General features: G+C 39.7%; 2 protein-coding genes across 4 annotated transcripts; both read right to left on the reverse strand.

The window, feature by feature from the left end:
* Positions 1-4,763: 4,763 nt before the first annotated feature.
* fbxo36b (F-box protein 36b) lies at positions 4,764-6,362 on the reverse strand. The gene is given in 5 exon segments (XM_072363929.1): positions 4,764-4,883; positions 4,886-5,009; positions 5,246-5,418; positions 5,713-5,821; positions 6,248-6,362. Coding segments are annotated over 5 exon segments (567 nt in total). The 5' UTR covers positions 6,344-6,362; the 3' UTR covers positions 4,764-4,818.
* A 1,273-nt stretch (positions 6,363-7,635) lies between these two features.
* agfg1b (ArfGAP with FG repeats 1b) lies at positions 7,636-16,159 on the reverse strand. Of its 3 annotated transcripts, XM_072363260.1 has the most exons (12): positions 15,786-16,159; positions 12,153-12,246; positions 11,795-11,910; positions 11,063-11,201; positions 10,792-10,948; positions 10,524-10,631; positions 10,009-10,153; positions 9,839-9,918; positions 9,645-9,737; positions 9,269-9,427; positions 8,644-8,738; positions 7,636-8,066 (listed from the first exon to the last, which is right to left on the reverse strand). In XM_072363260.1, exons 1-12 carry the CDS (start codon positions 15,950-15,952, stop codon positions 8,007-8,009), a joined length of 1,413 nt encoding a protein of 470 aa, XP_072219361.1. In that variant the 5' UTR covers positions 15,953-16,159; the 3' UTR covers positions 7,636-8,006. The 3 variants fall into 3 exon arrangements, with proteins under 3 accessions (XP_072219361.1, XP_072219362.1, XP_072219363.1); XM_072363261.1 differs by lacking the exon at positions 10,524-10,631; XM_072363262.1 differs by lacking the exon at positions 9,269-9,427.
* Between the last annotated feature and the right edge of the window lie 146 nt (positions 16,160-16,305).

Consider the following 16,305-nt stretch of genomic DNA (forward strand, 5'->3'; position numbering starts at 1 on the left):
TTAAGCCACTTTAGTGGATGAAAAGAGGCCATAAGTTTCATCTGTCCAGGTCAGGAGGGCTGAAAGAGGTAAGCTGAGAGCTAACAGATCACTCGACAAGTTTCACATTTACTTTACGGACGATCTCTCCTAATCCGTCAAACTGTCATGGAAGACCTATCACCAATTAATGCATTCATTCAAAACATATTCATAGCACCAGCCACATAAAAACTGTTGATAAACTGGTGACGAGGAAGAATAACAGACTTATTGAGAATAAAGCATTCAGATTTTTTAACTTTGAGCCGTCTACTCCTTTAAACTGGGAGCTGAGGTTAGCTAAGGTTAGCTAAGGGAAGGGTTCATTATGTGGTCTTTACGTTGTCAGACTCAATCCTCTTAAGGCCTCTTCCAACCTTTTGAAAAAGGCAGTTGATATTCTCAGATGAGCAAAGGTAAGAAGAGGGTTAGAAAAGAATAAACAGTTTTTTTTGTTGTTGTTGTTGTTTGTTTTGGAATAAATCATAGATCAAGGCAATAGAATACACTGAACCATAAAGACAGTCTAATACTGATACAACTGTAATGTGGTTCAAGGTTTTGGTTCATTTCAAGTGAGGATCAGGAGAGGTATTTTGAGAGTTCAAACTTTTGAGGTGTTGTAGAATATTACTGTGAACCACATGAAAAGATATCCATCCATCCATCCATTTTCTATACTCGCTTAATAATTCGGTCGGGTCGCGGGGGGGCTGGAGCCTATCCCAGCGGTCATCGGGTCAGAGGCGGGGTACACCCTGGACAGGTTGCCAGTCCATCACAGGACCACACAGAGACAAACGAGACAAACAACCACACACGCTCACTCCTAAGGACAATTTTAGAGTTACCAATTAACCTAACATGCATGTTTTTGGACGGTGGGAGGAAGCCGGAGTACCCGGAGAGAACCCACGCATACACAGGGAGAACATGCAAACTCCACACAGAAAGGCCTCAGGTGGGGATTGAACCTGGAAACCTCTCACTATGAAAAGATATTGTAAAGAAATTTAAAAAAAACTTTTCAAACAGAGAGATAACGAAGCTGGTAGCACAGCTCCTGAACGGAAGAACCTCCAAACCCACGAGGTTCCTGGGAAATGATTTTTTGAAATCATGGGCACTGCATCTTCTGGATTAAAGAAGACCATCCAGCTTGTTATGAGTTCAACAGCCTGCATCTCTGATGGTATGTGGGTGCATTAGTGCCAGTGGACCTGGAAACTCTTAGGACTATAGACTCTGTATATGGGGCGCCTGCTCAATCCACTATTGCCACCGACCACCCCCACGGAACTGGAAACTTGCAGATATGGAAAGGCACATCAAGGCTGAAAGGTATGCACAAGTTTTTAGAGGATTTTATGCTCCCATACAGACAATGTCTTTTTCAGGAAAGGCCTTGGACATTTCGGCAAATAAATGTTAAACTACTTCTATTACAACAACATGGCTTCGTGGTAGAAGCGTCCAGCAGCTGGACCTGCAGTCCAGAAATGTCATCAATGTAAAATATTTGGCGCCTATTAAAACACAGAATGCCACAAAGAAGACCCAGAACTGTTGAGCAAAAATAATCTTTTATCAGTCAATAATGGAACAACATTCCTCTCCCAAAGGTCCAGCAACAGGTCACCTCAGTTCCCAGATGTTTACAGATGTTGTTAAAAGAAGAGGGGATGCTACATGGTCCTTTATTTTCTAGATGTGTTAATGCATTCAAATTCAGGATTAGCTAATATTTTTTGTATGAAATAGTAAAATGTCTTACTTTCAATATCTGATGTTCTCTATGCTCTATTTTGAATAGAACTTTTATCTAATAAGATTTGAATTCATTGAATTCTGTTTCGATTTACATTTTACAGTGTCCTATTTCTTTTTTTTTTCTATATGGGTTGTATAAGTAATCATCTAAATACCTTATCTTTATTTCCAGTGCAAGGGTGATATATTCCCCACTCTCAGGTGAAGAGGGTATGATCGCACCACCAGATTACCATCTGGCAATGTTTTTTCAGATAAGTTAGGTCATCACAAAGAGCCTGGAAATGCTTGATTGACATGAATTTTAAATCCATGATTTTAAATCCCAGTACTCCAAAATCAGGCAGACAGGGATGGTCAAGATGCACATCTGAAAATTTGTGAAATAGATTTAAAATAAAGTTTATTTGCAAATATTCAATGTTTCTGAGGAAATCCATCTGTGCAAGGATTTAAAAACTTGGGTGTGGCAAGAGACAGTGTAGGATAGATTGAACTCTGCATTCCTCCAGCAGTAGAGGTACCTTCAGATAACACTTCACTTGACAAACAGGATATTTAGAGATTGGGCTCATCTCAAGTTCTCAAGCAAAAACAACGTACAACCTGAAGAACATGCCTTTGAGGAGACATAATGCAAGCTGATAGAACATGTGTCTGCATCTGACCTCTGATTAATCCCTGCTCAAACTGTCTTAAACTCAGTGTTCTGCCAAAAAACATTCAGGTTTCAGTAACATTCAGGTACCCAGCTGTTATTGGGATATTTTAGCAAAGTTGTCACAGATTTCTTTACTCAATGCATTTCTGTCAGTACAGAAAAGTCACTGTGACACTGACTTTGCTTTCAGTCTAAGAGAAACTTGAGATCTCATCAAAACCATTAAAAAATTACACACAGGTCAAGCATTTCAACATAAAGTCAAGCCAGAAAAACAGGAAGGAGGGAACAAGGATGATATCAAATGCTGTAGCACACACAAAGCAGACCATTAGCTCTGGCAGGTTGTGCCCCCTAGGGGATTCTTTCTGAGTGCACTACACTCATGATCTCATCAACTCACATACATTATCTGTGTCTTCTAAGAATCTAGATCATGATGGAATTCACTTATCAAACACAGACAATAGACAAAACGTCAATAACTTGTCAAGTGCCCTTGAGCATCAATTACAGCTTGACAACGACATCTCATGCTGTTCACAAGTCGACTTATTATCTGCTGAGGCGTGGCATCCAACTCTTCTTGAAGGGCAGAGGTCATTGAGGTTATGTGGTACAGAGTTACGAGCTTCTACATGGCACCTCAGTCCATAATGATGCGACCTCGATGAGCTGGAGCATTGTCATTCATGTTGTTCATGCAGGGGCACAATGACTGGATTAATTTTTCAAGTTATTCAGGTAATATGAGCTTGTCACTGTACCATTCACAAAGTGTAGGGCAGTTCTAGACACACCTGACTAGAAACATCTACCCACACTGTAAAACCACCACCAAAGGCTCGTCTGGTGATAACAGTGGCTGATGCATAGCGCTCTCCTTGACGTCTCCAACGATGGCCATCATTTCTGCTCAACGTGAATTGACTTTCATCAGAGAACAGCACTGAGTCCCACTGGTCCCTTGTCCAGCGTAAATGCTCCCAGGCCCATGCAAGATGATGACACCTGTGCCTGGTGGTGTGGTTAGGTACCCTTGCAGGTCATCTAGCACGCAGACCACACTGATGTAAATGGTACTGAATGGTTTGACGTGACACTTGGGAGCCTCTCACCTCCTTTAAATGTGCCTAGAGTTGATTGGCTTTCATCATTCACAGGGTACTCTTCACAATGAAGTGGTCATCAGTGTGGGATGTGGCAAAAGGACATCCACTTCTATGCGTTTCTGTGACTCTTCCAGTCTCTATGTATCTCTGTTGCTACCTGCCAATGACACTCTGTGACACTCTAAGGTCAGTGGCCACATCTGAGAACATCCTGTTTGAAGCCTCGCAATGGCGGAGTGCTGTTGATCACTTATGGTGTTGTCTTGGTCTCATGATGTCAAAACGCGAACAGCATGATGAGGACTGTTTAAATGCCACTTCTAATTGAACCAGGAAATTTATTTGTCGATTCACGGATCAAAACCTGTTGTGAATTTTGCCGTTAAGCTCCTTGAGAACAGCAACTTGTGCAAAAAGTACTTAAACATTGAACATGTGCATTCAAAAGTTCACAGGTCACATTAAGTTCACCTGTAAAAGTTAGAATCTATTTTAGGTTCATCCTGAAATTTCATCAAAGTCAAAGTCACCTTTTGAGAGAGCAGGGTGTCATACCAACAGTTAAATACTTTTATTCAGAAGTAGTCAACATTCGCCAGACAACAGAATTGTACATTTATGATAAATTTTCTCTCTATACAGACAAACTACATTATTGAACATTACAACTTGTACATTACAAGGTACATACAGTTAATATGATCAAATATGTGCTGTCATTGTTCTTGGTTTGTCTTGTATGCTAGGTCAATTAAGCCACAACACAATAGATATATTAAAGAAATTTGGCAAGTGAAAAATTAAATCAAGCAAAAATAAGACTTCAGAAAAATGAGAGGCCAATACAAAACCAATTATAGGTCAGGTAAATATTAACAAATGTTAATAACACAACCATAAAAATCAAATCAAAGGCTTTGGCACATCTGATAAAAGGCTTATGTTGGTGTCTTGGCTGACTCTTCACCACAGTCTCCTACACCACTGCTCAGTATGCTGCTCTGAGTTACTGTTTCTACCTCACAGAACCTTAGGCCTTCCATGAAAGGGTCAGGCACAAGCTCGACAGTACTGTCGATACTATCGAGTGGCTCTGGATGAGGGTCAGGATCAGATTCAACATCACAGGAAGAGTTGGATTCAAAGCCAGTGCCAGTGTCACTGCCAATGCACAGGTGGCAGATAGTGCTAGGGTGAGATTCCTCTTCAGAACCGGACGCAGGGCTCGTCTCTGAGCTTTCATTTATATCTGGGTCAGAGACGTGCCCTTCCTCCTGCTCCTCGGTCCTCAGCCTTCTGCGGCTGAGCAGCTTCTGCAGATGTAACTTGTTGGTGAAGAAAATGCTGCGCCAGCCCACCTCAAGTGCCAATAACGCCACCTCAGCTGAAACTGTGTTGCAGCGCAGACGCACTGCTTGCTCCCAAAACTCCTCTGACCCACAGAGCTAAAGAGCAAGAAAAAAAAAAAAAAAAAGAGGAATATTACACAGGAGTTTAAACATTTTGTCCCACTGACATAGTATACAAATAATTAAAACAATAATAATCAAATATATCTTTAGAATGAATAACCAAAAATCGATGACAGGAAACAAAACAGGCAATACCCTAAATTACAAATATTTCTTTTATAAAAATACAATTGAAATTTTTTAGCTGGAAATGTATCTGTGGAACATGCCTCCTTGAACCTATGCGACGTTCTTCCAAGCTGACCCACATCTTCAAGCTCCAGACAATTTATTATCCGCAGAAGTAATGAGTCAGGCAGTCGCTCCAGATAGTCATAATGGCCTTTGCACAAAGCTTTGGTGTACTGCAAGACTCTTTGACCAAAAACCACGCTGACTTCACCTGAAAAGAAGCCCATTTTTTCACGAGTTATCCATATCAAAGCTTAAGTAATTTAGTGTCATATGCAAGAAGTTACAAGAATAAGGAGAAATAACTAAAGCACTGTAGAATAAAAAGCATCCTGGTGGAGGAAAGCCATTGCTAAGACATTTAGCTCACCAGTAATATTTCAGCTAAGACAAGTTGCTGCCAAATCACATTCTGGCCACACCTTCACTTACCTGCATATAATAACAGAGCAGTATGTGTTTTAACACATAGCCGTCAGTCCTCAATATAAAATTCTATTCTTACTCTGTAGCCAAGTGTCATCCAAGAAGTCACGATGACACTCCCTCTGCTCCCCGGGCTTGGAGTACCTGTCTACGGTTCTCGGAGAAATCTTCCACCATCTCCAAATCACCTGGAGAAGTCCAAAATATAACTGGAGCCTTGGGTGTTTTTTTTTTTTGTTTTGTTTTGTTTTTTTTAATTATTCACTCATTTCAGCTGTGATCAAATAAACTAACGGCTCAACTCATGTGGACACGCCCGGAAGTGAAAGAGAAACTTGGTGTGGTAACTGTTCAAGCTAGTTAAAACCTGTGTAAAATGGGTTTGGTTTATGAGCCACCCTAATAAAAACAAAACAGTTAGCACAATTGGTTCTCAGTTCACATTGTTCTACAACATTTCAACTATTTTCACATTTTCTCTGTTATTAACCGTCCATGATTGGTGCAAGTTAAGCTAACGTTAAATTGACGTTTAATTCAATTTGCTACGTGAAAAGAATTACGAATGAGAACTCGGTATACTGTTAATTTCAATAAAAATCAATATTACTTACTTCTGACTTGTTGAGAGAAAAATGATAGAAGTTCTGATCAGGTGGAGGACCTCGTCCAGAGATTTCAAACAACGGGTCTGCGAGAAGAGAGGCCATGTCACAGTTTGGGTGTCGTCATGGCAACTTTCTCACGCGACTGAGTTGTAAGTGCTCAGAACAAGTCCCTGACAAGCAAGAAAATAAGTTATTTTTTTCTCAAAATAAATCAAAAGAAATTTGTTTCAAATGGATAGAATTTTTAAAAAAATGTTAATTAACTCTAAAAACTTAAATATTATCAACAAATGATAGTTACACAAAATTGTAGTTAAAAATCTTTTAATTTATTTATACATGTATTTATATATTTACACATATACTCGCTTATTTTTCTAAAAACAAGAAACACATTGTCAAATTCATTGTTGGTCATGGGTGGTACCACAGAGACCCACGTTCTCTGAAGTCAGGTGGATTCAGTAATCTATTTAATCCCTGAATTAGTGTTATTTTCCTTTGCTGTATATTAAAGAAAAATGGGGCAACATTTCTCCATGGTCTGTTCTTCTCTTAAGCTTTACATGACAAGGCAAAGAGGAGCACATATCTCAAGGGACAGTGAATACAACATAACAGCTCAGATATTGTTTTCAAATGTTTTTTTTCTTTGCTTAAAAAGGACAAGCAAACTCCAACCAAGTGAACCACTACTTCTTGCGTTATAAGGTAACCAAAACTGTATCAGAAGCCTCACACTTTCATTAACAGTCTCTCCATTTGTTTTCATAAAATATAGTGAATATCTTACATATGGTCATCTGACAACTAGCAGAACTGAGGTTACTTGAGTATACTAAACAATTTTACCAATATATCAATATGTAAGTAACAAGAAATACTTTAACACTCGTCCATTCTCACTTTTCCACCATTTGTGCTCTAAGAGACATGCTTTTCCCTTTACCTATTGGGCTAAGAACTGTCTCTGCTGGCCTCGTACGTAGTTAAGATATTTGAGTTGTACTTGGTTTAAATTATTTTAACCTTAGCTTATACAATTTTATATGCACTGGCAATATCTAACTCATTGACTAATAGCCTGAGAGCAATGCAATGTCCCATCAACCTGCCCAGGATGTTACTCTACATTAAAAAGATTTGGATTTGGTTGCTTTGGGTTACAGCCAACTTCTAGGATTAGCACTCTGGATGTGTGGGTTAATATAGGAAATTCCTTAGTGCGGATATAGTAGCATTAAGACTCAAATGTAGCAAAAACAAATCCCTTTTGAAAATGAAACACCTGCCCTCAAACCACAGAATGAGGATTTAGATGGAACCCTGTTAATAATGTTAAAATGTAAACCCTTGCCTAATGTAGACAGTTTGTAGTGTTTTCCTTTAAAAAAAAAAAAACAAGATGTGTGCATATTCATCCGTATTAATTCAGTCTCTGTCATACATTACATGTACCTTTTTGCAATCATAAATGGTGATATGCAAAGAGCTTACAGTTTTAACAAAAAAGAAGAAGAAAAAAAAGGCATACAATGTTTTGTATATATAGTCCAAAAAGTACATTTCCCTCATAACAGTCCCTTAGTCTTCAATATACTCCTTCATAGTGTTGTAAACTGTAAAAAAAAAAAAAAACAAACAAACAGAAAACCATAAGTCTTTTTTTTTCCAAGAAATGTACTGCCACTTATTTGCATGATGAAACAAGTGCGTTGAGTGTGTGCTGCGTGCTGCCCTCTAGTGGCAAGGCCCAGGAACAGCGCTACAGGAAGGGGTTGGTGGATGAACCTCCTGAAGGGAATGACCCTGCCGGTGCTCCTGCCTGAAAAAAGAAAATGGCCTAGATAAAATATTACACCAACAGAACACATCCCTGCTGTGAGCCAGGTATCTATTAGCACATTCTGAGGTGATGCAACATATGTGTGCTTTTACCTCTCAAGCCAGGCATCTGGAAAATTATCTTTTTAAAAAAAAAATTTGATTAGACAAAAGCAATTTTTTTTCAAAAGTTTTTTTTATTCTGTTTCTACTATCTTCAAACGAGAAATAAAACATCTTTGGGGACAGTTTTCTTAAGAAAAAAACGTTTGAAAATCCAGCCTTTGGTATAGACGGTTTACTTGACTTGACTTGCTATAAAGAAGGCAAAAGAAGGTTGGAGGTTACTGATTCTCATGAAATTAATAGTAGTAGTGCTACCAGTACTACTATTAAACTGCGTTAGAATCAGTAAGCTCCAGCCTTATTTCATCCTTTACAAGTCGATTATCCTTAGTTGAGAATCACCTGCTCCAGTTGCATACTGTTGGAAAATATATTTCAGTGAAACTAGCTTCTTCTAACACCCTTGCAGAATCTTAAAAAAGTAGGGAAAACAACACACAACAAATGCTCACCATGAATGGGTTATTGGACAAGCCAGGGATGGCCATGGGCTGCCCGAAGGGCGTAATAGTGGGCTTGTTTTGAGCGTAGACTGGGAATGCAGGACCTAAGGATTATGGAAGGAAAGGAATTTACAACAGGTTCAGTCTGCTCTGTCCAACAGTTAAGAAATAAGCAGTAAGAGGTTCCCTTTTTTTTCTTTTCTAATGCAAATATTAAATCATCACTCTATAAAATTTATTTTACAACAGGTAAAATCCTTGATAGTTAACTTCGAAAAACTGTCAGGGATCAGACAGGAGGAAAAAAATAAATCGATCAATCAACAAGACAATCAAACTCCAGCGTGTCAGATTGCATTCAGGTGTGAACAGAGCTTTATGAGTGATATAAAATGTTGTATTTGGGCCAGTACAGAACCCAAAAGCTTTTCCCACTAAATGCAACCTTTTGTCACTGTGCAGTAGCTGCCACTGACAAGTCACACTAAAGAAGGTTTCAATCTAGCCTGCAATGCAAAAGGCCATCATGTTAGAAAAATACAAGTCATAGCGCAAAAAACATGCAAATGGCCTAAATCACTGGCAGGTACTGCATAGGCGTAACAAGGTAAGAGGATGGAGGTGGGGAACTAACCATTAGACTGAGGGTGATAGGCCCCAGGTTGAGAGTAAGGGATGGGAGCCTGGCCGGGAAATTGCTGCTGGAAGTTTCCGCTGAAACTGGTTGGGAGGCAGTAGGAAGATGCATTCCCAAAGCCGGCAGGCATGCTCATAGAGCCAGTACCAAAAGACGCTATGAGACACACGCAGCATGTGTGCATAGTGGATGTACACACATATCCACAACAAACACGCGCACACACATACATACACACACACACACAGTAAATTCTAGATACTTTGGCACGTCACAGAACTATTTTGCAGTGTAACTGGGTTACATTAAAAGTATACAACTTTCCAAGTAAAAGAAGAACTTATCAAATGCTTTGAAGTATAAATGTACTTACCTGCAGCTGGACCTCTGCCATTGGTCTGGAAAGGGTTGGTGGCCATGTCCGTGGCTATTGCTGCAGCAACAAAAGGATTTGTGGATGGAACAGCTAGATTGGATAAAATCACAAAATGAGTCTTCATGCTAAATGTAGCGATGTACCAAAACATATTTTATTTCTTTGGTCAACACTGTGAGGCTCATCGTCACCTCCAAAGCCAGGCTGCATGTTGGGTAACACGGGGGGGTTCTGAGCTGGCGATGAACCAAGTGCTGGTCCAAATATGTTCCTGTGAAGAAAATTATGCAATGAAGATGGACTGCATGTCAGACACGACTTGTAGTGAACCTTTGTGAGTGTGTGTGTGTCAGTTTCTCACCCTTGCACATTGCTGCCTGTGGAGGCAGAAGAGCTGAGCTCATTGTCCAACTCAGCCAGGGCAGCATAGCGGTCCTCTCTGCGACTCCCTGTCTGGGACTGAGCAGCGACAGCACTGGACAATGACGGAATTGGCACTCCTCCCCCTTTCAGAACAGATCATTACTAAATCTTAAATATCAGAAACACACATAGGCATATCCCAACAATCAAAAAGATTTGGGGGTAAATTGCTCACTTGGTGTCTACCCTTTCAGACCTTGTGAAATGTTCACAAATTATTTCAAACTAAAATGATGGATTGGTGTGTTCATAACATTTTTTTATGACTACAAAGTTTGCTTGCTGTGCGAAGCACGTAGTTTAAAAACTGTATCTAAGACAAATATGCTCAGAACATCCATTGAGTTTTCCCAAGAAAACAGCTGATAAGAAATAAATAAGAAAAACACATGTAAGTTAGGGTGAGTACGCAAGGATGTGATGGAGAAAAGACAAAGGTGGGGAGGGTGGTACCTGATGAAAAGGACTTTGAGGGAGGTGATGTGCTCAGATGGGATGGAATTGCAGTGTTTCCAAATGCTTCAAAGTTGGCAAAGTTGGTATTTGAATTACCCTGAGGTGCTGCAGCCATACAGGAGGAAAATAAACAGAACATAGAAAAGAAATGTGGAAATAAAAACAATGGCAGGGGAAATGTATGGTGGGATTATGAAGAACCAAAAAGTATGTTCCTTTAAATATGTCACCGGTTTGATCTCAGGACAATGGATTTTTGTCTTACCTGACTGGCTTGGAAAATGTGCAAAATTGGCAAAGTTGGTAGAGCTGGCAGTATGAGTTGATGGAGCAGCAAAAATGTCTCCTCCAAGGTCTGACAGTAAGTCAAACTTTTTCTCCTGAGCTGCACTGTGAGCCTGGGAACGGCCTAGTCCTGGAGACTGAATGGTAGGACAAGACAGAAAAATATATTTTCTCCAACTCAATTTCAAAAAGAAAAAATAAAGACAAAAGTGATATTTAAGGGCAGAATGAGAGTCAGTGTGCAATTCCACCTGCCGCAGTGGTGTCCTGTTGAGTTGCAGAGTTTTGAGGGGTTGGACTTCAGGGGTGCTGCCGGTGCTGCTTGCTGAGGAGCCAGACACAGAGACCTGAACACTTGTTACTGCCCTTGCCTGTTCTGGAGGTACATACCTGTGTATTCAAAGCACATACAAAGAGACCGTTTTAAAACAGAAACATCTAAAGCCAATCAAATATCCTATCCTTCACAAATGGAGCTGGTTAGGAGTTGTACTTGAATAAAGTATTTAATATAAATTTAATAAAATAAAGTTTATTTAGTATAAAGTATTTTTCTATTCTATTCTACTTTCCTTTCACAAACTCTGCAGCCAAAAAAAGAAAAAGAAAACAAGAACAACGACACGTGGACAATGTAGACTCAGTTGTCAAAGTAAAACATACGGTTAACCTCGTCTACAGCAGCAAAACAGATTTTGGCAAAGGTAGGTGACACTTAACGTTCAGCACTTTTTCTTTGCATCATAGTTGATAGTAACAAGGAAAAACTGCCAGGTGACACTGGGAACTTTGTGCTTTATTGCATGCTGAAGTTAGGATGCACTCAAGTAAAGTTTTTTTTTTTTTCAACCATCATCATCTCCATTTATCCTACGCATGTCCACAGGACAAAATGAGAAACTAAAATAAGAGTATACCAATGTGCTCTTTTAACAGAAAGTTTTCATATAAATCTTAAAGTAAAAGGAACAAGCTCAGCTTACCATCTTTTCTTTTCATATTTTTCCTGAAGAAACTCTTTTACTTTCTGTGGTTCTCGGAAATCTGGAACAACTGATGTCCTGTCGTCATAAAGCCCCAACCAGATGTGTTTACAAACCTACAGGGGACACAGGAATGAGGTGGGTGGGAGGATTGAGGTGGGGGGAGGAGCACAGACAGGACAGAGGTGAGAGAAAGCAATGATGAGGGGGGAAACGGATGGGGGGGGTGTCAATAGGTTCACTAAGCAGCTCAAAAAACAGAAAGAAACCACAGCAAAAATCATCCATGGCCACAACTCTGAAAGTAACAACATTAATCTATGGTGCTGAAGCTTTTGTCAGAACATGTGCATGATACCTCATTGCTGTGTTTCTGTAGGAACTCTATTTCCTGCTGTGTGAATGTGGTCATAGAGATTGACTTCACTCTGTGTGGGGGATTCAGCCCTCGCCTGTGGGTGGAGGAGGTAAATGTTAGCTAAAGAACAAGAGAAGCAGGATGCAACCCAAGCTTGTTTATGTTCAAACAAGCAAATAAAAACCCAAATGGCAGATGCTCTTTTCAGAACATAACATTCTATGCCTTTGCAAGTAGGAAATATGTTTGACAGACATTTCTGGGAGAAGAAAAATAAAAAAAAAACTGAAGGAAACATTCACTACTGCTAAAGCATGTTTGAGGAACACAAACTTTGGTTCTGCTGTACATCACAATGATTGTAACCCTAACTTAAATTAAAGCTGCATTAGTGCGGACATATTTGTGACGCTAGCAAAGACCGTAGTCACTCTTATAATGGGCTTTTAGCAGATGTCCTCATATCTCTGACGAATTAATAAAATTAGTGGACCCGAGGCTTTTAGACACAAACTGAGAGATAGATACATTTAGGTAGTACGTTAAAACAACTCTAGGAATTTACCAAAACAAGTACAAATAAAAACTAGAAACTAAAATTGTGTGGTATTAGTAATACGCTTTTACATTCATTGATACACATCAATCATACAGCACTACAGCCAAATATCTAAAGAAGTGACATCATGACCCAAGCTGTAAGCGCCTGGGTGTAAGAAGTACAGTTAGGGCTCAGACAGTCATAATAGAAATCTTATCAGCCACGTTACACGTTTTTATTAAATAAAAACAAATGAGCATTAAAAAAAAAAATCTAGCACAAGACACTGAATTATTGATTAATTATACAACACAAAACTCTGTCTTTGCACCAAATAAGCTTATAGTTCTATACAAATGTCTCATTTATATGCAAACATAAATGGAGACATAGTATAGAAGGCAAAAACAAAGTCTGTAAAATTGTATCAAGCTTGAAGTTCAATATTTGATATGACCACCTTTGTTCTTCTCTAACCCTTATACAGAAGCTTTCTTGTCATTTTCTTTAAGTAGTCTTCAGATATAGTTCTCCAGGCTTCTTGAAGGACATTCCAAAGCTCTTCTTTGAATGTCGGCAGCGTTTTTGTTTTTTTTTTATAACTGTTTTCTGTCAAGATGATCCCACACTAAGCACATTTACATGGGGCAGCTGTAGCTCAGGAGCTACAGTAGCCCAGCAGTCAGAAGGTTGGTGGAAGCGTCCTTGGGCAAGACACTGAACCCCACATTGCCTACCAATGTATCCATCGGTGTATGAATGTGTGTATGAATGGTTAGAAAGCACAGTTATGTGTAGACTTAAGACGTGCTGTATGAATGTGTCTGAATGGGTGAATGTGGCATGTAGTGTTAGAAGCGTTTTGAGTGGTCAGTTAGACTAGAAAAGTGCTATACAAGTACAGTCCACAGTCCATTTACATAACACAAGAAAAAAAAAAAAGATTTGTGTTAGTCCGACCAAAAGCAGACTTAAATTTTTGTACTCCAAATTGTATTTTCAAATGCTTCAAAAAACCAGGCCATACACACCCAGATCATGTGGTATCACTCCTGCATGTCTCTGCTCAACTTGCCCCTAATTTCAATCTTCTTTGTAAAAAAAAAAAAATTAAATAAACATATACATGTATAGCGCTGAATCCTCCCCTTTAGGATTAATTTCATCATAAAATCTATTGTCACTGATTTTCAGTCCACTTCTTGTGTCATTTAGCATACAGCCCTTTCTCCTTGTTTCCCTTCCTTGAAAATGACAATACAGTCACCACTTGACAGCCACCCTTCCATGGATACCAGTTCTGATGAGGCTTCAGTGAACAGTCGATGGATTAACTTAAGGTCCAAATGTATTTCTCAGGCTCTGTGTCAGGACACATCACTTTCAGATACAGTTCATTTACTGTAGATAGTTTTTGGGCAACTATTTCTTCTACTGCACTCCTCAAAATTTTTCAAGACACACTGATGCTGATATATGCCACGCTTTCGGCTGATAGTTTTTTGGAATCACCTTAGTGCAAAAAAAATATTTTATGTCTGTCAAACCGGGCATTTTCTGCAGATGCAACTAATGAAAAGGAAAAAAAAAATCGTCTTTGAGACAGGCTGCAAGCTCAAGATCACGTTTATTCATAGAGCACCTTATAACAACTTAAGTTGACCAAAGTGCTTTACATAAATAAATAACAATAAAATCCTAAAGATAAATTTAACAAAGACATGCAAACGACACACAAAAACAACATTCGTTTCACCCAGGTCCGAAAGCCTGGGAGAAAAGGTGAATTTTAAGAGCAGATTTAAAACCGTTCAAAATTTTAATAACAAAAATCAGGATCTTAAAATCAATTCTGAATAGGAAGGATGTCGGTGCAGATAGGCCAGAACTGGGGTTATATGTTCCCGTTTCTTTGTACTTGTTAAAAGCCGAGCAGCAGAATTTTGCACAAGCTGTAGGCGTTGTAGAGAGTGCTGGTCTAAACCCACGTACAACAAGTTGCAATAGTCCAGTCTTGAAAAAATAAAGGCATGAATCACCTTCTCTAGGTCACTAGGAGAGAGGTAAGGTTTTACCCAGGCCAGAAGTCGCAGCTGGAAAAAGGCACTTTTGACTACAGAGTCAATTTGTCTGTCAAATTTATAATCACCGTCAATAGTGACACCAAGGCTCTCCATGATAGAGCAGTGTTTTGAACCAAGGGAAGGGGGCAGAGCATCAACACAGTCATTGTAAAGTCTATGGCACCCAAACACTGTGACTTCTGTCTTACTGTCATTTAGGTTTAGGAAGCTGAGGCTCATCCAAGTCAATGACACTAAAGATAATTTAAAATTTGTTCTTTGCCACGTGTAGGTACAATACTAGTTCATCTCTAAGTAAGGTGCCTTTCATGCTTATACGATTCTTGGGTCAGTGTTAATGAGCTTAACCAGTGAAAAACACTTTCATCTTACAATGGTCCAAGACAAGGACTGGACTGAAAAAGAGTGCAAAAACTGACAATATTAGGGAAAAATGGGGGGAAACAGCGAGAGGTCATCAGAAAACCCGGAGAACTATTGTTTATTGCCATTTTTAAATGACTACATGAAATTCTGGTTAAACGGAAGCCAAATAATAAAGAAATGAGTGAATGCTCCAGACTCCAAACTGTACTGTATGTCCTTTCAAAAACAGCATACAAATACAAAAATGTATGATAATGTTATATCATCATGTCGATATGAAAAAGTTGCAAATCTGTTTCTAGCAGCCCTGTCCCAAACAGAGTGTGTGTGCGAGTGTATGTGTGTGTGTGCGTGCGTGCATGAGACTACAAGCGACGTAGCAGGCCAGCAACATGCCATCTATGATGAAAAATGCATCATTGATAGCATGCATCATAACCCAACCTCCCTACACTTCCAAGCCCAACCCAACGGGCTCTGACTGAACCAAAGTTAGCGTCAATGTTACCTGTCCTGACTTTAACGCTAGCTAACGAGCTAACGGTGCCGACCTCAGAGATCCTCACAACAAACGCGGCATCCCGTCGTTGCCTGGACGGTTAAAACAATAAATGTTATATTTTAACTCGAAATGACACTCACAAGATACCGGAGCAGGTGGTACAGACGAAAGAACCCACTGTCATGTTGACATAGGTCGGGCCGCGTTGGTTGCAGTCGAAGCATTTCCTATTCGCGGGCAGGCTAGTCATTTCACGGAGCATCTTTAGGTGAGTCTCCTCCTGCTTTCGCTTCGCACTCGTCGCCATGGTCGAAAACAGCAGCTAGTAACACCGGGGAGGTTGAAAAAAGAGAAGGAAAAAGAAAAAGAAAAAGAAAAAGAAAAAAAAAGAAAAAGAAAAAAAAGTTTGGTCAAGGTACCCGGCGTAGTGAGGGCGTCGTCGGGGCAGACTTGCCGCGTCTGATGGCGGTGACTAGGGAGACACCTTCCTAAGGTCTAGTGGCGAGATTGGGCCACTGACGAACAACTTCTTCTATAAATGAAACAATGAGACAACCGCCAGCTCCCACCGCGCCTGCGCCATCTGTTGGTTTGGAATGATGCCTCGTAAATAGTTTAACAGTAGCACTCCTCACTGGAAATACTACAGAATAAAATGTG

Source organism: Leuresthes tenuis, unplaced genomic scaffold, assembly GCF_036924035.1.
Source record: "Leuresthes tenuis unplaced genomic scaffold, fLeuTen1.0.hap1 SCAF_14, whole genome shotgun sequence".
In the NCBI taxonomy this organism is placed as follows: domain Eukaryota; kingdom Metazoa; phylum Chordata; class Actinopteri; order Atheriniformes; family Atherinopsidae; genus Leuresthes; species Leuresthes tenuis.

Excerpts from the sequence above, each read along its gene's own strand:
- agfg1b (XM_072363260.1), bottom strand. The coding sequence starts at position 15,952 with ATGGCGACGAGTGCGAAGCGAAAGCAGGAGGAGACTCACCTAAAGATG. Across the intron at positions 12,247-15,785 it reads ACCACCTGCTCCGGTATCTT|GCGAGGGCTGAATCCCCCAC; the intron begins GTGAGTGTCATT and ends CTCCACCCACAG. Across the intron at positions 9,428-9,644 it reads TGGCAGAGGTCCAGCTGCAG|CGTCTTTTGGTACTGGCTCT; the intron begins GTAAGTACATTT and ends TGTGTCTCATAG.